The sequence below is a fragment of the Tyto alba genome, unplaced genomic scaffold (assembly GCF_018691265.1).
Source record: "Tyto alba isolate M040663 unplaced genomic scaffold, T.alba_DEE_v4.0 Super-Scaffold_26, whole genome shotgun sequence".
Classification (NCBI taxonomy): Eukaryota; Metazoa; Chordata; class Aves; order Strigiformes; family Tytonidae; genus Tyto; species Tyto alba.
The window spans coordinates 1634423-1655625 of NW_024881300.1; the positions used below are offsets into that span (position 1 = coordinate 1634423).

The following is a 21203-nucleotide window of genomic DNA, read 5'->3' on the forward strand; positions in this document are numbered from 1 at the left end:
AGGCCCTGTATCAGGCTCCTCCTCTTCCTCCTCTTCCTCCTCCTCCTCCGCCCTCTGCTCGGCCCAGCATGCCGCTGGATCACCGTCGCCTGCGGGGACCGGAGGAGTCGCAGCCGCCGGAGCTGTGGGCGGGGGCGCTGCCGGAGGAAGAAGAGGATGAAGCTCCGCGGGACCCCTACGCCCTGCGGCCTCTCTTCGCCCGGGCCGGGTTGCTGAGCCAAGCCGAGGGCTCGGCCTACGTGGAGCTGGGCAGCGGCACCAAGGTGCTCTGTGCCGCCTGGGGCCCGCGGGAAGCGGCCGAGCCCGGCGCGGCCCCGGCGGCGGGAGGAGGAGGCGGAGGAGGTGGGGGGGGGCGGCTGGTTTGCGAATTCCGCCGGGCCCCTTTCGCCGGGCGCGGGGCTCGGGGGCGGCCGGGCTCGGCGGCGGAACGGGAAGCGGAACGGGAAGCGGCGGCGGCGTTGAGGGAAGCGCTGGAACCGGCGGTGAGGCTGGCCCGTTACCCGCGGGCCCGCCTGGCCGTCAGCGCTTTGCTGCTGCAGGACGGCGGCTCCGCGCTGGCCGCCGCCGTCACCGCCGCCTCCGTCGCCTTGGCCGACGCCGGCGTCGAGATGTACGACCTGGCCGTGGGCTGCGCCCTGTGCCGAGCCCCGGGCCCCGACGGTGCGTGGATGCTTCAGCCCGGGGAACCCGAGGAACGGCGTGCCGTCGCCCGCCTCACCGTAGCCCTGCTGCCCGCCCTCAACCAGGTGTCGGCGGTGCTGGGCGGCGGGCAGGGCGGCCCGCCCGACGCCTGGGCCCGGGCGCTGCGCCTCGGCCTCGACGGCTGCCACCGCCTCTACCCGGTCCTGCGGCAGAGCCTGCTGCGGGCCGCCCGCCGCCGCGATGCCACGGCCTGACCGTGCTGCGCCCCCGGGGGGGGGGAATGGATGGGGTCATCTGGAGCTGCCTGGAGGACACCCCACCAAGCCAGCGCTGCAGCAGCCGGAGACACCACGCACACACACCCCCCCATCTCCAGAGCTGCCCACGCAACCGGCGGCCCGAGAAACCTACCCAAGGAGTCTGCGTCGAGAGCCCCCAAAGCACCCTGGAGCCTGCCCGAGGAGGAGCATCCCCCCACTCCTGAGTGGGGGGGACGGGACCCAAGCGGCCTCGCACGCTGCCAGAGCACCCCCCCCCCCACCAAAGAACAGCCAGAGCCTTCCTCCGCCACCCCCTGCCCGAGACCTCCCTCCAAGCAGCTGCCTGCACTGTGGGACCCCCACACCCCACCCCAGGGTGGCCCCAGTGCCGAGACCCTCGCACCCGGCCGCCCCCCCCCCCCACCATCCCTGGAGGCAGGGGCCAGGCAGCACCGGGCAGGAACCACCGCCTGGCCCAGACTGTTCATCTCTCTTGGACTGCCTGCTCAGGCAGGAGATAGGTTTTGTTTGGGTTTTTTTAATAATAAATCAGGTTTTTCTGGTGAGTCGTTTGCCTGCGCGGCTCTGCTGGGGCCTCTTGCCAGCTGCAGGCAGAGGTGGAGGGACGCACTCGGGGTGCCCCCTCTCTGCTCCCACTGTCCTTCCTCGAGGGGTGCGGAGGGAGCCGGATGCTGCCCTGGGGTCTGGTTATTCCTGCGGATGGAGAGGAGCTGCACTGCACCAGGCTGGTAGGGAATATTCTGGGTAAAGGCGGTGATGAATGCTGACATTGAGAAACACGGCAGAGCCGCCTTCCTCCTGCCTCGCGGTTGAGTTACAGGGAAGGCAGCATCCTAGAAAGCTCCCAGAGCCTAGGGCTGGGGCAGGCAACACCCAAGATTGGGTACAAAAATTACACGTGCGCTTCAGATGGTTAAAAACTGCATTGAAGTAAAATACTCAGAGAAAAGAAATACAAATTATTTTTCTTTCCAACACAATACACTCTTTTACCAGAGCAAATTAGAAATACAGAACAAGTTCCTACCAGTGAGAGAAGGACGACCTAGAAATGAGGGACACCAAACTGAGATGCAATGCTGGGGAGCAGGTGGGGTGCCCTGCTGACCCCAAACACGATCTGTGGCCAAGGACAGCCCGCGGTGGACCAGCAAGGGAAACCCTTTTGGGAACAGGGGGGACTGGGAGCAGCTGGGTTTGCGCTGGCCTGTTGCTGGCCCTGCAGCCGGTGTCAGAGCTGGGCTCAGCACCGCTCCTCCATCACAAAATCCCACGGGAGCCCCTCGGAGCTGTCTCAGGGTGGTCCCTCCTTCCCACGGCATCACAGCGGGATGCTGAGCACCTCCGAGAGCCTTTCTGGGCTGTACCCAACGCCTGCTGAACCAATTCACGGGGTGGGAAGGGGGGGTTTGAAGCATGGGGGCAGCGAGTGGGCTTGAAGGGCACTGGAGGTCGGGATACGATCTGTGCTGTAGAGGCTGGGAGCCCTGGGGTGCTTTCGCTGCACCCCACAGCACCCTATGGGTGGGGGGATGCTTGCACGCAAGGCAGCTGGGATTTGGGATGCTCCTTCGGGATACCACCCTTTTTTTTTTTTTTTTTTTCTTTTTTTTTTCTTTTTTCTGCTCCTCCCCTCCCTCCCCCAGCCACGTCTGCTCATCCCTAGGTCTGAAACAGGAGGAAAAAGAAAACAAGCGCACTGGAACACAAAGACTTCTCTCGCCACGGGTGGCCGGTGTCTCCCGGGGGGTGGGACGCGGGGCTGCCGGCGGCAGGGGATGGCCGTGCCGAGAGCGGGCGCCTCGCGTCCTGCGTGGCACTAGCTGGAAGCCTCAAAAGAAATACGAACACAAGACGGGAAGGGCTGGCCACGGCACCCCAGTCTGTCTACTGGCTCCCTTCAGGGTCCGACATGTGGTTTTTCACCTGCAAGGAGAAGCGCACGGAGCGGCCGTCCTCTGATGTGTCGGGGCAGCAGGATCAAACCCAGCGCCCTGCCCGGCACAGGGACCCTGGGGGTCCTGCCCCCCAGCTGGGGGATGCAGGTGCGGGAGCAACAGCAGCTTCGATAAAAAGGTATTTCTACTCCGAGGGGGTTTTTCACAAGGGTTTGCTGCGGGGTGATCGGGGCTGTCGCGGAGGCGCGGGCAGTTGGCACGCAGCCGGGATGTCTCAGGGGACCCTGATGGATAATCTCTGCTCTGGGCATCCCCCACCAGGACGCACCCAGGCCGCAAGCGGGGATGAATTTTAGGAAAGCAGAGAGCCCGGCACGGGATCTGACCCTCCTCTTACCGTCTCCTCCGTGTCTGTGCTCTCCTCGGCGCTGTCGATGTTGCGCAGGTCGCTGTGCCCGTCAGCTCCCGTCCCCTCCTTCCCCCGGGGCTCCCGTGACCCCTCTCCTGCTGGGGACGGCGACTCTGCTCCTGTCTCTACCCTCTTCTTCTCGCTCTCCTTGGACCCTGCGGGGACAGAGCCAGCAGAAATTTGGGGTACCCGTGCAAACATCAGCCCCGTCCTCGCAGGGTCCGCTTGTGCCGAAGGGCCAGACTCTGCCCTGCCAGCCTGGGGAGGGGGGAGGACGCGGGGGATGCCCAGCTCCCTCCTGGGCAGGCGGGAAGGGATCCAACACCTGGCTCGGGGGCCAGGCTCGCGTGCACCCCCAGGCTGTGGGTGTCAGAGGGTCTACGGCCCAGCCCCTCACCCGCCAGCCGCTCTCTCCTCTGGTCCATGCGGTCCAGGCTCTCCAGCAGACTGTCCACCTGCGCCTTGATCTGGCTCAGCTCGCCCTTGATGGAGTGCAGCTCTTCGGCCCGCACTGCGGGGAGACGAGCTGTTAGGATCCCACCCTGCCCTACAGCCTGCCCGGAGCCGGGGCGGTGGCGGTGGCGGGGGGAACACGCCAGAGCATCCTCCCCTCCAGGCATCCTCAGGGGACAAGGACGGGTCCAGGGGACAGCCACCAGCCCAGCGCAGTCCAGGCTGAGCTGGGGACTCGCAGAAACAGGGTCAGCACCGAGCGGGACCTGCAGGCACCGGCACTGCTCAAATGCGAGGGCTGAGCCTCTTCTTCCTCCCAGCCCCATCACACTCACACTTCGTCCGTCCCGCTGTGGAGCTGGTGCTGCTCCTCGCCCCGGGCTGGGGGCTCAGGCTGCTTTTGCCTCCTGCCCCCACGTGAGTCCGTCTGGCCTTGACTGGGATGCGGTTAATGAGGGGGGGGATCTTCTGGTATTCGTACACCCTGCAAGGGCACAAGAGCGCGGCGGCGTGAGCGCAACCTCGGAGGTGCAGCTGCAGCCCCTGCCAGCCGAGAGAGCGTCTCCCAGGGTCCCTCTGCCATGAGGGACCCCCAGCTTGGGCATTGCCCGGCCCACACACTGCCCCTGCTCTGTGAACCCCAGCCCCAAGGCCCCCCCAGCCTGGGGAAGCTGCGGCATACGTGCCCCTCGAAGGGGGGCAACGCCACCGAGGTTCCCCCTGAGGGGATGGATGCCCAGGGACACCCCGCTTTCTGCCTTCGGCACGGGCGTGCTCAGCCCACCCCGCTCCCAGATTGTTGCGCTCACCGGTACGGGAAGTCATCCCTATAGAGATCGTAGTCCAGCTCGCAGTTACTGCTGCAGGAGGGGGAGAGAAGAGAACAAGTCACCCTCCTCTGCAGGGCCAGGGATGCTGGGGAGCAGCCGCAGCCGGGCTGAGCAGCGCGCCCACCCAGTCTCCATCCCCAGCCCTGGGGAGCGGGGAGGCATCCTGGGGGGGGTACCACGCAAGCTGCCCGGGCTGCAGCACGCCCGGGGAAGGTGGCTGGGCCCTGGCCGGGGGTTGCCCTGAAGCCAAGCAAGGGCGTGGAAGGGGATGGAGGGAACCCACGGGGCAGCACCATCAGGCTCTGCTCTCAGGAAGCCGCATTTAGAGCGCCCTGATGTTAAATTTCATGGTCCCTGGCTCCGCGCGCAAGCTGCTGGCTTGCTCGCCTCCAAATTAAGAAGCGATCTGTCAACGGATCGCCTCCAATGCGGGCAGCCGACGTGCCGGTAATAAATCATGCGCTGTGGACCAGGAGCAGGAGGGGAGGAGGAGGAGGAGGCAAGATGCTGAAGCTCATTTTGCTGCTTCAGCTCTTGCAGAGTCAGAGAGCGTAGGATTAAGCCTAACCCGAGGGGGAGACAAAGCCGTGCTGGGAGCAGGGAGCCTTCCCCAACCTCGCTGCCAGGATTGGGGGGACAAGGACAAGGTCCCCCAGGGCTTCAGATTTTGCTGCAGATGAGCCTGTCACCGCAGGACCGATGCTGGAGCTCGGGGAGAGCTGGAGGTCTGCTGGGAGGGGGGGGTGGCTAATGGGCAACCTGGGCTGTCCTGCCTGGGGCACCAAGCCTGAGCCAGGCTTGCCCAGCCCAGAAGGCAGCTTGGAGCCCATCACGGGGCAAAGGCACCTCCAGCCCTGCCTTCTTCAAGAATAATACGCTTGGGGTGCAGCCCGCAAGGGACAGCCCTCCTGGTAAGGGTGAGCTGGCAGCCCCAGGGTGCCAGGGACCTGCCTGCTCCTGTTCTTTACAGCTGGGGATATTTTGGGAGGTTTTAGTCTAGCCTTGCTGCCTTCCAAGTTTTCATGGCTGTGACGGGGACAGCGAGTCCTTCACATCCCCCCATACCTCCCGCCTGTCACCCTGGGAGGAAGGTCACAACCTGCCTTGGGGAAGAGGGCAACGGGCAGCCAGAGAGGAGTCCCAACCCACGCACGGGGCACAGGGAAGGTGCCAGCTCCACTGCCCAGAGCCAGTGCTGAGAGGGACGGGGATGCCACAGGCCACCTCCCGTCGTGGGAGCACCGGTGGCTCCGCAGGAGGCCTGGCCTCGGGGTCTGGCACCCAGCTAGGGACAGAGCAAGGGTCTCCCCAGCTCAGCACTTTGCCCAGATAATCCCTCGGGGAAGAGCAAAAGCGGCGGCTGCCACACTCCAGCAGCCCGAGGGGGCCAGCGGTCCCTGCCCTGCCAGCGCTGCATCCCTCCGGCGCCATGGCAACGGGCAGAGCAATTAGTTCAATCAGGGTGTTGGCAAAAAGCGCTCTAACGAGACAGATGGAGCCCGGCTCCGATCCCCTTCTCACCCCACGTCTGCCGAGCCGCGGAGCCAAAAGCACACGGGGATGGGAACCTGCTCTCTTCTGCTACCGTCAGTGCCACCATCACCAGCATCTCCCACCACTGTCAAGAGGACGGCCCAGCCCTGTGTGCCTCTGCGGGGGTGCCTGTCCCCCGAAAAACAGCACTTAAAGGCCAGAACTGCAACCAACATCGACACGGCGTGGAGACCGCAGGGCTCTGCTCTTCTCCTGGCACCTTCAGATGGGGCAGGGGGATCTCCAGACCCCATCGGCCACGCGCCCCGGGTGGGACCCAGCGAGGCCTCCAGCCACCACCAGTGCGGCCAGGCGATGCTCCGGGAGCCCCATCCAGATGGGGCAGGGACATCGCACGGATCCACGCCTGCTGCTGCGGGCAGGCAGCCGGAATAGTTGGAGGGTGAGCAGTGGAGAGCAGGGGGAGGAAGAGGAGCCAGGCGTGGGACAGTCCCCAGCCCGAGCTGGTGTCCCCCCCGCCCCCAGCGTATCCCAGCCCCACGTGCCAGCACTCACTGGTACAGGCTGCTGCCGTGCTGCCGCTTCTGGCCCAGCCTGGCCCGGCTCGGCTTGGGTTCCCTGGCCATGTCCAAATCTGAGGGGAGAGAGAGAGAGGAGGGGAATGAGCCGCAGGAAGAAAAGGGGATGCCAACACCCTACCCCGCGCGGACAGGTCTCTGGCCCCGGCTTCCCCGGGGCTCCACGCTTCTCTCCCGGCTGGACATGTCCCACTTCAGAGCTCTCGCAGGATGAGCCCCAGGCTGGCAGCTCTCTCCAGGTTTAAGTTTTTGGGGAAGGACAGGAGCAGCCCGGGGTTGTGCCGGGACATGGAGCGGCTCCGGCTGTCCCTGCAGCTGCCCCTTCCCGGGTGCCCAGTTCCCAGGAGCACACGCCCAGCGGGGGGCCGGGCAGGCTCCAATTAGGGTGGCAGAAAGCACCTCTGACGACGAGAATAATTAACCCGCAGGGACATTTCCCACAACCATGGTGAATCTGCCTTCGCGGTCGCTTCTACTGGGTGGTTGGGCCATTCTCCGGGGAGTCCCGGGCCGGCCGGCGAGCGGTGCCCACCACGGATGGGTGCCGGGGGTGGGGAAGCCCCGCACCCAGCCACTTCATGCTCCCAAAGGCTGCCGGGACGCGTGCGATGCCGAGAGGCGGGACGGAGACGTTTCCAGACACGCAGCTCGGCAATGCCACCTCACACCTCCCCGGCGATGTTCTTCACCCCTTCTTTAGGATTTCACAGCCAGCGTCCATATAAAAGCTGGGTTGAATCTATTTTCTGAGTATACATTTGAGAGCCACCGATTCAATGCTTTAACGGTCTCTCCATATACTTAATTTTGTAATTTGGGGGGGGGCTCCAAAACCTCTCTGGCCCCTGGGCTAGGAGCTGGTGGGTGAGATGTTGAGGGCTCCCTCTTGCACGCTCTCCCTTGGCCCTGGTGAGCGTGACCAGCTGTCCCACGGGTGACACTGTGGATGCCACCACACCAGGGAACACCGAGCCGAAGCTTCCCGAGTCCTTTGGGAAAACACCAGCTCATCAGAAAGGTCTAGGCCTCCCCCAGGAGCGTGGCCACTGGCCACGGGTCCCCTCCAGCCCCGCATCTGCCAGAGCAAGGCCCCTCCATCCCTGCAGAGGAGAGGGCTTCTGAGCAAGATCCAAGCGGAAGGAAACCGGCACTTGTTTGCTTTCCAGGCTGGCACCTGGTGTGATGAAGTCTGGCTCTGATCTTGGGGTGATCTGGGAAAGGTGCTCCCCTCACCCTGCGTGCGCCCGGTCACGCTGGCACCCGTTTTCCGTGGGTTTTCCCTGGGTTTTCTGCAACCAGCACCCCCGGGGACGGCCGAGCTCAGCGCCCGGCGCCAGAGCCCGCTGTCGACGTCCCCCTCCCCAGCCCATCGCACCCGCCCGGCAGAGCCACCCGCTCCCCTCCCTGCCAGCGGGACGGGGACCTCAGCACCCCGGCCAGGGACCCCGGGGCACCCCCGTCACAGGCCACCTGCACTGAGGGGCCTGTCCTGCTGCGGCAGGGGACCCGGGCCAGCAGGGCTCCATCACCCCGGGGCCACCAGCCCCGCGTCCGGGCTCCCGTCCCCGTAATGGGCTTGGGGGTACCCCAGTACTGGGAGAACGTCGTTGTACTGGGGGGTAATGGTATGGCGGGGGGAATTGTATTGGGGAGGGGGGTGGGTGGGTGTTATCCCAGCACTGGGAAGACATCCCTGACCTGGGGGTAATGGCGTGGGGGCATCTCAGCACCGGGAGGACATCGCTGTTCTGGGAGGGACTGGTACCGGGATGTGGGGCGGCTCGGTACCGGGGAGACATGCGTATCCGAGGGGAGGGACTGGTCCAAAGGGGCGGGAGACATCCCGGCACCGGGAGGCGGCCCTGCCCGGGGTGGGAGGCTCCGGGCTGCAGGGAGGGGGTGGTGGGCTGCCGGTACCGGCCAAGCATCTCGGTACCGGAGCATCTACCGAGGTGGTGGTGATGGCGGTGGGAGGGGGGGGGTGTGGGCTGTGGGAAGAAGGCCGTTCCCGTGGTGAAGGGGACACACGGAGGGCCTGATCCGGGTCGATACTCACATCTCCAGCCCGCGTCCCCGCTGCCGAAGAGCGTCATCCCCCCCCCCCCCCCCCCGCAGCCCCGGCGGCCCCGGCCCCGCAGCCCCGGCCCCAGCGCGCCGCCACCGCCGGGCCCTACCACCGCCGCCCGAGCGGAGGGGGGGGAACGGCGGGCCGCACCACCGCGGCGGGGGTGGGTGGGTGGGGCTAGCAGCCCCGCCCCGCCACGCCCGTCCCCCCCTCCCCCCTCACTCCCCCACCCCAGGCGCCCCGATTTTCGGTTACAGCATCACAGCCCAGCCCCGCCGGGCCGGGGGCTCTCCCACCCCCGAGGATGCAGCCGTATGGACGTGGCGGCTGTGCTGGACCATCCTCATCCTCCATCCTTCCCTCCGTCTTCTTCCTCCGGGTTGCCCCCGGCCTGCTGGAGCTCGGTGGCACCCCCAGTTTGCCCACCTCGCCCCAGAGCTGCGGGCCCAGCTTTGCCTCCCCCCCCGCGGAGCCGGGGGCACCGGCAGCCGGCACGCAACACTCTGGCTTGGGGACATTTCACCTTCCACCCCCAGCCCCGCGCCGGAGCGGGCTGTGCGGAAGGGAGGAAGGCAGCCGAGGGAAGTCACTCTGCAGCTGGAAAGTCCCAGCGGGGTGCCAACATGGGGATGGCGGTGGCGTGTCCCCTCCCAGAGGCACCCAACAGCATGGGTTTGTGCCCAGTACACGGGGTACCAGGGCTCGGGGCCATCCTGGGGCTGGAAGAAGCAGCTCTTGGTCAACGCCACCCCTCCGCAACACCCCCAGGGTGCTGGAGACATGACCTCCCGCCTCCTCCGACCCCAGCACCCGCTCCAGGGATGGAGCTGGAGGTGCCACCCAGCGCGGGCGGGATGCGGGCCACGGCAGAGGGACACTCTGGTGGGTCTGGGGGAGGAAAAAGAGACAAACAGCTCTTCCCAAAGGAGTGAGGGTCTTTATTAACCACCCAGCAAATGGTGAGGAACTGGGTGAAGATGAAGGACCAGGACGGTGAGGAACCCATGGTGCCAGGCTGGGGGGGTCCCCACCCAGGCCAGGAGCAGTGCCAAGGTCTGCGCCCCCCAGAACCCCCCACTTGGCCTCCCATCGCATCAGGACCGTGGTCCGGACACAGCCCGGCTGCCAAATTATCAGAAGGATGCTGCTGGAGCTGGCTGTGGTGGGGGCATCTCCCTACCCTGGGGACTGTCGCAGCGTGATGGTGACGGAGGAAGGTGAGGGGCAGAAGAAGCCGCCGTCTCGGGGACGCTGACGCAGAGCGCGCGCCCGTCTCGCCGGGTCCCAGCGCCGTGGGTGCCCTCAGCCCCCCCGTCCCCTGCAGGGGGGAGCTGGGGGGGTGGTCCCCCACGGTCCAGGCTTGGCACAGCACTGGAGTCCTCCCGAGCCACGGGCTCGGCACAGCAGCCAGCGCTGGCCGGGGCTGCCGGCTCAGGGGTCCCGCTGCCACAGGTCGATGTGCTCCTGGGCTGCGGTGGGACGCGGAGAATCAGTGCCCCCCCCACGCCAGGAAAAACAGGCAGGGTTGGTGCAGAGCCGGGGGGTTGGCACCCCAGGAAATTGCGGGAGGTCTCACTCACCGAACTGGCAGATGTACCGGTTTCGGGTCTTGCAGCGCTGGTCGTTCCAGTTGAAGGCAGCCGACGCTTGCATCTCCACGCAGTTCCCGAACCTGTGCCCCGGTGGGAGGGTGGTGAAACAGCCCCAACGCGGTGACGCGGTGGTGACACCACGCAGAGGTCGGGTGTCCTCCGGATCCGGCGGGCACTTACCCCTGGTTGTCCGGCTGCCCAAAAGCAAAGCTGGTGAAGGAGGACGGTTCACCCACATCCCAGCGGAAGGCAGCCTTGGACGTCTTGTAGGTGAGACCTAGGGGCACAAGGCGGGGTGGCACGTCCACCCACACCTTGGGGACCCCGGCATCCTGCCTACCTCCATCACTCACCAATCCAGAAGTTCCCAGTCTCAAAATCAGTGTCTGTCACTCTGTTGCCAGTCTCCAAGCGGCTGAGGTAGAAAGCCAGGATGTCCTGGACTTTCTGGTTTCCGATTTGGGCCAGCATCGCCCCTTTCTCCTGCGGGGAAGGGAATGAATCAGCCCCACACACACAGCCCAGACCCACACCAGGCAGCAGAGAGCAGCACGGAGGGGCTGCGAGCATGGGGGGGGGGCATTTTTCAGCTGCAAAGGGATGCCGGGAGCACCCTGGGGGGCTCACCTGGCACTTTATTTTGGCTCCGTAGTAGGTGTCGGCCTCAGGGGACACCATGAAGCAGTCGCCGTCTATCCTCAAGTCGCAGGCGTGGAAAGGGAACCGAATCTTTGCTGGGGGCACAGGCAGGCGCAAGTGGGTCCCCGCGCCAGCGGAGCCGGGCCCACCAAAGGACCCTCAGCCCCGCTGTGGGGGTCCTGGCCTGCAGAGCCCTGCTGTGACCCCGAAGCAGTGCAGGGAGGTGGGTGCAGACTCACTGCCGCACTCGGCTCCGCCGTAGCCCACGTCGCAGAGGCAGGAGCATTCCTCCTTCCGGAATTTCCCGTGGAGGCACTGCCCGCTGCACCTCACTGCGGGCAAGGCGCTGCATTAGCTGCTGGTGTGGGGGGGTGTTCAGCACCCCCTGCCCACCCCAGCTGAGCTTGCACTGCACACTGGGCACGGCACTGGGCTGCGCACACTGCACGGGCCGTGCACACGTGGGCACTGGGCTGGGCTGGTGCATGCAAAGTGCTGCACCACTACGTGCACGAGGGCAGAATGCTGCACCGGCCGTGCCCGTGCATGCACTGCACCGACGCTGCATGTGCCTGCACTGCACTGGACCCGTGCACGCGTGCACTGCACCAGCCATGCACACACACGTGCAGCGCACTGGCCATGCACACGCATGCTCTGCACCCACCCTGTGCACACATGCCTGGCACTGACACTGCGCCCACACAACGCCCCGCACTGGCCACGCACATGCACGCACTGCACCAACACTGCACACACACACTGCACCGGCCTTGCACATGGATGCAACGCACTGCACCGGCCATGCACACACACGCAGCACACTGGCCGTGCACGTGCATGCCCTGCACCTACCCTGCGCATGCCTACACCACACTGGCCATGCACATGCAGGCACTGCACCCACTCCGTGCACTGCACCAACACTGCACACACGTGCACTGCACTGACCCCGTGCATGCACGCACTGCACCAGCCGCGCACACACATGCAGCGCACCGGCCACGCACGCTCACGCTTTGCACCTACCCCATGCACATATGCACTGCACTGACCCTGTGCATACACACACTGCACCAGCTATGCACACACACACACACGCTGCACTGACCCTGTGCATCGCACCGACACTGCACACGCCCGCAGTGCGCTGGCCATGCCCACGCGTCTTGGGGGGGGGGCGAGGGGGGCCAAGGCCGTGCCTCTCACCTTGGCAGTACCTGCCCGTGTAGCCGGGGGGACAGGCACACTGGCAGCTGCCCATGTCGAGGCGCCCGCTGTTCCTGCAGCTCATGCGACAGGGGTTCCTGGGCACCTCTGGGCACAGCGGAGAGGCGGCGTGGGCGTCGAGGGCCGCGGCACGGCCGGGGCCCACGCGTGGGCCGGGGGGGCCGCGGGGACTCACCGCAGAGCCCGCCGCCGTGGTCCCAGGACTTGAAGCAGCCGGAGAGGCCGGCGGTGCAGAGGGAGCACCAGGGCCCCCGCTTGTAGGGCAGGACGGGCGTCCCCGCCACCTCCCAGTTGCCCCTGGGGCCACCGGCAGCTGGAGGCGGTGGCCCAGCTCTTCGCCCCGCCCCCGCGGCCCCAAGCCACACCCCTCGCCGGGGCGAGGCCCCGCCCACGCCGCCAACCTCCCATTCACCCACACCCCCCCCATAGCAGCTCCCCGCCCACTCCCTCCCCGCAGCCCCGCCCACACCCGTTACAAGGCCACGCCCCCCCCATATCCCAGCCCACCCCTAGCTGGACACACCCCCGGGAAAAAAAATCCCCGCCCACTCCAGGGGGAGGGCTCCACCCAGCCCCGCCCACCCCAGGGCCATCAAAGGGTTGACGCCCCACCCACACATCCCAGCCCCGCCCCCCTCCCGCCGAGGCCCCGCCCCCTCCCGCCGAGGCCCCGCCCCCTCCCGCGCAGGCCCCGCCCCCGCAGCCCCTTACCCCGGGGAGTAGGCGCAGGCGAAGGCCTGGCGGGGCCCCCGGCCGCCGGTGCAGAGATGCCGCCCGCAGCCCAGCTGCCCCGCCGTGGCCCACACCAGCTGCGAGAGAGCGTGTCACCGCTGTCCCCCAGCCTCCGGACCCCCCTAACCCCACCCTGACAGCCTCCCCCCGCCCCCCCCCCCCCATACCTACCTGGGTGTAATGGTGGCAGGTGGCATTCCCGGTGCAGCGTCCCGTCCCGTAGTCGTAACGCCGGGCCTCGGCGAACCAGCGCTCCAGCACGGCCGCGAAGCCCCCGGCGCTCGCCGGCAGCAGGGTCTCGCTCCAGCCCAGCTGCGGGGTCAGCGGCGGAGCGGGACCCTCCAGGCAGCTGGCTGCCCGCGCCCCGGCCAGTCGCCCCAGCTCCTCGTCCCACTCCTGCGGGGATGAGGCCGGCACCATGAGCCCACCGAGGGGTTCCCCCCCCCCCCGATGCAGGGGGCTGCTGGGGACGGGTGGCAGGTTTGGGGACCACCCAAGGGGTCAAGTCCAGGGGGGTGATGGCGGGACATCAGAGGGTTGACATGGGGGGATGCTGCGAGGGACCCCAAGGGGACCAGCCCTGCCCTTGGTGTGCGCAGGTGTGGGGTGGTTTGGGGGGATACCCAGGGTCAACATGGGATGCGAGGGACCCCACAGGGGACCCTGAGGAAGCAGCCTTGCCCTCGGTGTGCGGAGGGGGGCAGAGATCAGGGGGCATGGGGGACCCCACGGGGGTCCCCGAGGGATCAGCCCTGCCCTTGGTGTGTGCTGGATCTGGTAGTGCTGGTGGCACGTCCTTCCTTGGGGGCCCCATCCCCGCCAGCTCTTCTGCTTCGTTAGCTTGTTAATGAACTACTGCGTGGCACCCGTGGGCTGCCCCCCTCCCTGGGCATGGAGTGGGAGGTGGATGGGACATCCAAGGTGGGGGAAGACCCACGGAAAGGCGGGGGGGTGTGGTGTGTGTGTGCTCACCAGCTTCTGCATGTTGGCAGCAGGGGGGTGCACTTTGCTCCTCAGCTTGTTGTGCAGCGAGAGCACCAGGAAGGTCTCCTTCATGCTGAGAGCTGGAGGGGGGGACAGCAGGGGCTGGGGCTGGGGCCAAGGGGTCTGTGGGGTGTAAGTGCCTTCCCCCTACCCCTGGCTGCGTCCGGACCCTTCAGGAGGGGGCCACGGCAGCAGCCATCGGCCGCTCCCACGACCCCCGGAAGGATCTGGCTGCAGCCGGGGATACGGAGAAGGCACCCGGGTCTCCATGGAGACTCGAGGGGAGAGAAAAAAGCGCTTTTGGGCTGCGAGCACAAAAGGGGCAGGGGCCAGGGGGTCCAGCCTGCTGAGCCCCCGTCTCGCATGGGTGGGCTGAGACTGCCAGGAATGTACCTTCTCCCCCCCTCTCCCCAGCCTCTGTGCTGCCAGCACCCAGACCCCACCAGGCTGGACCCATCACTACCGCCCCATCACCAGCCCCATAACCCCCTCCCCACCCCATCCCATCACCAGCCACAGGACCACCCCCCCATCCCATCCTATCACTAGCCCCAGACCCTTCCCAGCCCCAGACACCCCCCCAAGCCCCATCCCATCACCAGTTCCATCCCATCACCAGCCCCAGACCCCCCCCAAGCCCCATCCCATCACCAGTTCCATCCCATCACCAGCCCCAGACCCCCCCCAAGCCCCATCCCAACACCAGTTCCATCCCACCACCAGCCCCAGACCCCCCCCCAAGCCCCATCCCATCACCAGTTCCAGCCCCAGACCCCTCCCAGACCCATCCCATCACTGGCTCCATCCCATCACCAGCCCCATGCCCCCCCCTCCCAGACCCATCCCATTCCATCCCCAGCCCTCATCACCCACCGAGACCCCCTTGTCATCCCTGGGTGCCCAACACCCACCCAGCCCCCCTGCCCGCCTGGCCTGGCCCCAGGGGATGGTGCTCAGGGTCCCCCCCTGCCCCTCCCCAAGCCAGCTGCCCCCCAGCCCTGCTGCTGGGACCAGACTCCCCCCCCCCCAGACCCTCTCCTGATTACCTCCCGGAGCCAGCGCGGGCAACTTCTCTGGAGCATCCGACCCTGTCTCACCCACCCTCCACGCCAGGAGGCTGCAAACCAGCAGCACCCAGAGCTTCATGCAGGTGCCTGGGATGGGGGGGCACCAGACCCCCATGGCTCCGGAGGGAGGATTTGGGAGAGGCGAGCCGCCCCGCAGCAGCCCTGGCATCGGGGCGAGCTCGGCCGCACGCTCCTGCGCGCTTGTGCGTGCTCGTGTGTGTGTCTGGTTGCAGGATTTGATCCTATTCAGGACTCCAGACAGGCACCGCTGGTCAGCTCGAACAAAAGCTTGACGGGTGAGTAATAGCTCTGTCAAAACAGTTGCTCGCTGGTGCGAACACGGCAGACAACTCCCGGGGCTGCGGGGCTGAAGCCCTGCTGGGATGCCCCGCAGCGGGGTCAGCCCCCCGTGCCCTGCCCCAGGTTGGGGTGGGAAGGCAGGCAGGAGTGGGGGTGCCAAACGGCACCCACTTTGGGTTGGATTGGATGCCAGGGGGCTGGGGGCAACTAAGGGGGCCCCTGCTGCCCGCCTTCCTCCTGCCCCATGAATTAAACATGCCGGGGAGGTAACACACACCACCGCGGGCATGAAGCCAAATACCCGCTCCGGCGAGCTGGGCAGCGTGGTTATGGGGTGGGAGGATGTGAGGGCTGGGGGGCCGGCGGTGGGAGAGATGCTGGGCTTGAGGGGGGGCACATCTCAGCAGGCAATTGGGGTTCAGCTGGGGTCCGGGAGCCTGGGGTGCTTGAGGGCATCAGTAGCACCCTGATGGCTCTGCGCCAGTGTAGGGCTCCCAGCACTCATGGCAGGGGGCTCTGGGGGTGCTCCCCTGGCACAGGGCAGATGTGTGGGCTTCAGGAATCCCTGCATGGGGGTGGGTGGGGGGCAGACATGAGCTGCCATGCCCCTTCCTCTGGGCTGTCACGGGCGGGAGGGACCGGGAGCATCCTACCTGCCAGCTATAGGGGCTGAGCTGGATAACAGCAGAAATCCAGCTCTGAAAGCCTCCAGTTCCCTCGCCCGGAGCCTAAACCCTAACCCTGGCCTGAACCCTGGCCCTAATGCTAATCCAAATCCCAAATCCCCAACCCTCATCCAAACATTCCTGTTCATATGGACCTGAACCCTTGGCACTGGTCCTAACACTAACCGTAAGCCTAACCCAAACACAAAACCTGACCTTAGCCCTAACTGTGAGTCTAATGCTAACCCCAACTCTAATCCCAAATCTGACCCTAATTCTAACCCTAACCCTAATGCTAACCATAAGCCTAACCCAAACGTGAAATCTGACCTTAGCCCTAACTGTGAGTCTAATGCTAACCCCAACTCTAATCTCAAATCTAACCCTAATTCTAACCCTAACCCTAATGCTAACCCCAACTCTAATCTCAAATCTAACCCTAATTCTAACCCTAACCCTAATTCTAACCCTAACCCTAATGCTAACCCCAACTCTAATCTCAAATCTAACCCTAATTCTAACCCTAACCCTAATGCTAACCCCAACCCTAATGCTAACCCCAACTCTAATCTCAAATCTAACCCTAATTCTAACCCTAACCCTAATTCTAACCCTAACCCTAATGCTAACCCCAACCCTAACCTTAATTCTAACCTCAACCCTAACCCCAATGCTAATCCTAACTCTAACCTAACCCTGATGCTGACTTCAACCCTAACCCTAATGCGGACCTTAACATTAACCCGAACCCTGATGTTAATGCTGATCGTAATGCCAACCTGCACCCCAACTCTAGGCTGTAGCAGAGCCCTGGGGTCCCCCTCGAAGCTCCAGCTGCAGCTGAGCCCACCCCAGCAGAGCCGTGCCGAGTCCACAGTGCTGCCGGGCTGCCCTTCTCAGCAGCCCCAGCCCCACTGGGGATCCGGACCCCAGGGCCGATGCCGACGCCATCCCTTCTCCCGGGAGACTTTCCCACGCTTAGCAAAAACACGGGATTAGCCTCATCCTGCACCCCTGCGTGCCGGGGAGCCGTGAGGGGAGCCCGGAACCGACGGTACTGCAGCAAGAGCCGTGACAGCCACCGCCTGGCCCCAGCATCTGCTGGCCCTGCGACATGAAAGGCCCCAAAGCCTCTGATGTGCGGGGAGGGAAGGGAGAGGCTGGCGCCCGTGCCAAGGGGAAACTTTCCTACCGCTCGGCCTCAGCCAGGGGAAAAACCAACAAACACACGGGCACGCGCCGCGGATAAATCCCGGCGAGCGCAGGAGCGCAGCTGCGAGCGAGGCGGGTAGAACCGCACCGCCGGCGTCTCGTCCCTGCAGCCTGCGTGGCCGGAGCCAGCCCCGGCGCGATGCTCCTCGTCCTGCTGCCAGCCTGGCTGGCCCTGGGCATCCTGCAGCTGCCCCTCGGTGGCACCCAGGTAAGGACCCTCGTGTGTGTCCCCCCCCCCCTCCCCTCCAGCCCCCTTGCAGACCCTTCACTGGGGGGTTTCTCAGCACCCACCTCTCACACCCCAGCGTCCTGGCACTGCGCTGCGGCGGGGTACAGCACGGCCACGGGGCCCACGGAGCTGCCCAGGGCCAGGGGGGGATGGTCCGAGGGGCTTTTCTCTTTTCTCCTGCAGCAGTGAGATGATGCTAAACCCACCCGGGGCATCCGAGCTGCTCCTCAGCATCCAAGTGCTGAGGCAGGATTGGGTAGAGGGGCTCAGGCTGGAGCGGATTTGGAAGCAGGGGCACACCAGGATGGGGGAGGAAAGGGCTCCGCCCAGGGCAGGGCACCCAAACCAACCCCAACCCTTGGGAGGGTCCCCTCTGGTCTGCGGTGAGGTGGCGGGGGGGAGCCCAGCAGGTGAGGGGGGGATGTTCTTGTGTCCCCCCCCCCAGGAGTGTGTGAGCCAGCAGCAGGCGCTCAGCGCGGTGCGGCAGATGCAGAAGCTGCTGGCGGCACAGGAGGCTGCTCACCTGCGGGGCACGCGCGGTCTCCGGCAGCAGCTCTCCCTCCTCCAGAGCCGCCTCCAGAGCCAGGCCACCAAACGCAACGGTAACCCCGGCCGGGCCACCGCTGCGGGCGTCACATCCCCACGGGGCCAGCTCGGCCCCCCAGACCTCCGGCGAGCAGCTTGGGCAAGGGACCCCCAGCTCCTCGCCGGGGTTGGGGTCGGCTCCAGCCTGTCCTCAACCACGTCTGTCTGTCTGTCTGTCCGCAGAGACCTGTCCGCAGCCGGCGGTGCCCCCGAACGGGCGGATGCTGGGCCGGAGCACGCGGGTGGGCCACGACGTTCACTTCGTCTGCGACGCCGGCTTTCGGCTGGTGGGCTCGGAGACGCGCGCCTGCCGGCACGACCGCACGTGGAGCGGCACCCAGCCCTCCTGCAGAAGTGAAGTGAAGCGGGGTCGGGGCGTCACGGGCTCAGCCCTGCCCGGGGGCTCCTTCGTCACCCCGAGCCGCGGGGTCCCATCGCTCCGGGGCATCAGCCCAGAGGCTGCAGCAATGGGCACCGAGGCTGGGCAGCAGGATGGGGTGAGGATGTGCTTCTCCAGCTGGTGTTCACGAGCTCCTTCTCCCCAGGTATTGACGACTGCTCCAGCAACCCGTGTGCCAACAGCGGGACCTGTGTGGATGGCAACCAGAGCTACACATGCCTCTGCCCCCGGGGCTGGTCAGGCCCCAGCTGCCAGAGCCCCATCTATGCCTGTAGGTGCCCAGGTTTGGGCTGCGGAGGACGGGGATGTTCAGGGGGACGGCACCCATCTCCCCTTCCCCTGGCAGCCCCCCGGGGACCTCAGCCCCCACCCATTTCCCCGTTCCCCCCACCCCAGCCGTGACACCCGTTTCCCGCCGCAGACTGGGTGACGTTGAGCAACTCCTCCTTCAGCCGCCAGCCCCGCTGCGCCGAGGGCCGCCCGGGTTCCCGGCGCTGCAGCTGCGACGCCGGCTTCCAGATGCGAGCCGGCGGCGTGTGCCACGGTAAAAAGGGGGTGAAGATGGCAGAGAAGGGGGGGGGGGGGAAACCGAGGCTCAGTGGCTACAGGACCCCCGGCCATGCCCCGCTCTGTCCCCCCTAGATGTGGACGAGTGCCAGCTCTTCCAGTCCAGCCCCCAGACCCGGCTTTGCCTCCATGACTGCCTCAACCTCCCCGGCTCCTACCGCTGCCTCTGCCCCCCCGGCTACCTGCTCCACGCTGACCGCAACACCTGCGAGGGTAAGGGCGGTGGGTGCAGGGCAGGGAGCATCCCCTGGGACCAGGGGTGCGGCGGGGAGCAGCGGGGATGGCCCCGCTCACCCCACGCCCATCTGCAGACGTGAATGAGTGCGCTGGGAAGCAGCACAACTGCACCCAGGGCGACCTCTGCATCAACACCTTCGGGGGCCACCGCTGCGTGCGCCCCAAGTGCCCCCCGCCGCGCCACAACACCAGCTACGTCAAGACCTCTGCTTTGTGAGTACCGCGCGTGGCTCGGGCTGCATCACGCTCTCTCCCCCACCCGATGGGCCCTACGGTGCCTTGGGGACCATACCGTGTCACCCAGGGGCAGCAGGAAGAGCGCCAGCCAGCGCTGGAAGCCAACTGCCCTGTGGGGTGCCTGGGTGTCTCAGGATGCTGGCGGCTGCGGGTTTGGGCGGGAGCACCCCAATACGTGGTGGCTTTATCCACGACTCCCCTAGCCTGGCGGGGAATGACGCCATCTCCCCTCTGCTGCACATCCATGCAGTGCTGTCGGCTCCCACCCAGCAGGCAAAACCCCCCTGGTCCTGGTCTTGAGACTAAACCGCTTTGTGGCCGAGCAGAAGCCACCCGAGCAGAGGAAGGTCCCTGCTCCAGGCAAGTTCCTCAGCAGGAGGCACATCTGAGCCCAGCTCCATCCCCAGCCTCAGAGCGTGACTCGGAGCTGCGTCCCTGCAAGGCCTGGCATTTGTCCAGCAGAAGCAGGGATGGGACAGAGATGCGATGCCACGCACACTTGGATGTGGCTGCCTTGGGTCGCTCTGCCACAGGACCTACACTGCGGCTGGATGCTGCCTGTGGCATGGGCTAGGCTCGTTCGCAAGGATGCGGGCCGCTCCCTGAGAGCCAAACCACGGCACTGAGCGGTGGTACCCCTTCTCTCCTGGCAGCCAATGCGAGAGGAACCCCTGCCCCATGGAGAGCCAAGCCTGCCGCCTGGCCGCCACCTCCATCTCCTTCCACTACCTGCCGCTCCAGGCCAACCGCAGTGTGCCCCGTGTCCTCTTCAGGATGTCCACCACCCGCTTCGTGGGCGACAGCCTGCGCTTTGCCATCATGGGCAGCCGGGGCCAGGGCGACTTTGCCGTGCGGCGCTCCGACCGGCAAACGGGAGAGCTGGTGCTCACCAGCCCTGTGGCGGGGCCAGCCACGCTGGAGGTGGACCTGGAGATGAGCGAGTTCTCACGCAAGGTCCTCCTGGGCAAGCACATCTTCAAGGTCACAGCCTTTGTGTCCCCATACGAGTTTTGATCCGCTTTGGAGGTGGGCGTGGGTCTCTCCTGGGTCTCTCCTGGGGAGTGATGGAGCGGGTTCAGCTCTGTGGTCCCAGTTCTTCTCCCACTGGAGACATCCCTCTCCCGTAATGCTTGCTCATGGCTGGTAGGGCAAAGCCACCGCAGCAGAAGCGGTGCCCGTCGCAAAGGCTGCAAGAAAACCCCTGTAGGCAATGGGGGGACCAGCCTGGACCAGCCTCTGCCAGCCCCCCTCCTCTCTGCCCGCACGGCACACAGAGGGGCATGGCAGAGCGAGCCGATGGCACGTGGCGTGCAGGTCTGGCTCCTTGTATCTTGTAACCTCTAATAAAAGAAAAGTGGCTGTAGGAAGGGTGTCCTCCTTGCTCTATGCCTGCTGTGTGGGAGCAGCCCCGTGCCCCCTGGGCAAGGCTGCTGGGGCGAGCTGGGGGGGGGCTGTGGTCACAGCAGGGTCCCCTGGCAGAGGCTGGGGTGCCAGGAGAGCTGCTAAGCCCCACCCAGGATCACACAGTCTCCCCATCTCTCCCAGCACCAATGTTCCCAGGGGTCACACAGGACAGGGAGATGGGCTGAACGTGCTGCCCTGCACCACCGAGGCTTGTCCCCAGCCCCTTCGGCGGGTGCCAGGAAAGCACAGCGGGGCTCCCAGGCACGGGGTGAGCAGGGAATAGCGACCGGGGGCCGCTCTTCCTCGCGGCCAGACTTCCCTCTGCAACAGCTCTGGCAGGAGCCGAGCGCTCGGGCGGTCAAAGCTGCAGCTCCACAGCTCGCCGAGCGCTCGAGCTGCCCCCCTGCTCCCGACTCGAGGGAGGGTGGGCAGCGAGGACAAAAGAGGTGCAGCCCCCCCACGCTCCCTGGGCA

General features: G+C 66.1%; 4 protein-coding genes across 6 annotated transcripts; 2 read left to right on the forward strand and 2 right to left on the reverse strand.

The window, feature by feature from the left end:
- The first annotated feature begins 7 nt into the window (after positions 1 to 7).
- On the forward strand, positions 8 to 1468 carry EXOSC6 (exosome component 6). Its single transcript, XM_042797717.1, has one exon. The coding sequence runs from the start codon at positions 69 to 71 to the stop codon at positions 894 to 896; it is 828 nt and encodes a 275-aa protein (XP_042653651.1). The 5' UTR covers positions 8 to 68; the 3' UTR covers positions 897 to 1468.
- Positions 1469 to 1876: 408 nt separating this feature from the next.
- LOC116959787 (RNA-binding Raly-like protein) lies at positions 1877 to 8745 on the reverse strand. Of its 2 annotated transcripts, none has more exons than XM_042797718.1 (7): positions 8642 to 8745; positions 6563 to 6641; positions 4493 to 4543; positions 4019 to 4167; positions 3628 to 3741; positions 3219 to 3385; positions 1877 to 2849 (listed from the first exon to the last, which is right to left on the reverse strand). In XM_042797718.1, the coding sequence occupies exons 1-7, from the start codon at positions 8676 to 8678 to the stop codon at positions 2811 to 2813; spliced, it is 636 nt and encodes a 211-aa protein (XP_042653652.1). In that variant the 5' UTR covers positions 8679 to 8745; the 3' UTR covers positions 1877 to 2810. The 2 variants fall into 2 exon arrangements, with proteins under 2 accessions (XP_042653652.1, XP_042653653.1); XM_042797719.1 differs by lacking the exon at positions 8642 to 8745 and adding an exon at positions 7760 to 7876.
- An 822-nt stretch (positions 8746 to 9567) lies between these two features.
- On the reverse strand, positions 9568 to 15125 carry LOC116959786 (C-type lectin domain family 18 member A-like). The gene is made up of 12 exons (XM_042797716.1): positions 14874 to 15125; positions 13816 to 13907; positions 13015 to 13239; positions 12823 to 12920; positions 12287 to 12408; positions 12091 to 12198; positions 11121 to 11213; positions 10870 to 10976; positions 10596 to 10725; positions 10423 to 10519; positions 10231 to 10322; positions 9568 to 10119 (listed from the first exon to the last, which is right to left on the reverse strand). The coding sequence occupies exons 1-12, from the start codon at positions 15061 to 15063 to the stop codon at positions 10082 to 10084; spliced, it is 1392 nt and encodes a 463-aa protein (XP_042653650.1). The 5' UTR covers positions 15064 to 15125; the 3' UTR covers positions 9568 to 10081.
- Positions 15126 to 16963: 1838 nt separating this feature from the next.
- On the forward strand, positions 16964 to 20689 carry LOC116959785 (fibulin-7-like). 2 transcript variants are annotated; one of them, XM_032985364.2, is made up of 8 exons: positions 16964 to 17279; positions 17746 to 17902; positions 18069 to 18239; positions 18431 to 18556; positions 18707 to 18829; positions 18928 to 19065; positions 19164 to 19302; positions 19980 to 20689. In XM_032985364.2, the coding sequence occupies exons 1-8, from the start codon at positions 17211 to 17213 to the stop codon at positions 20338 to 20340; spliced, it is 1284 nt and encodes a 427-aa protein (XP_032841255.1). In that variant the 5' UTR covers positions 16964 to 17210; the 3' UTR covers positions 20341 to 20689. The 2 variants fall into 2 exon arrangements, with proteins under 2 accessions (XP_032841255.1, XP_032841256.1); XM_032985365.2 differs by having other exon boundaries at positions 17749 to 17902.
- The last annotated feature ends 514 nt before the right edge of the window (positions 20690 to 21203 follow it).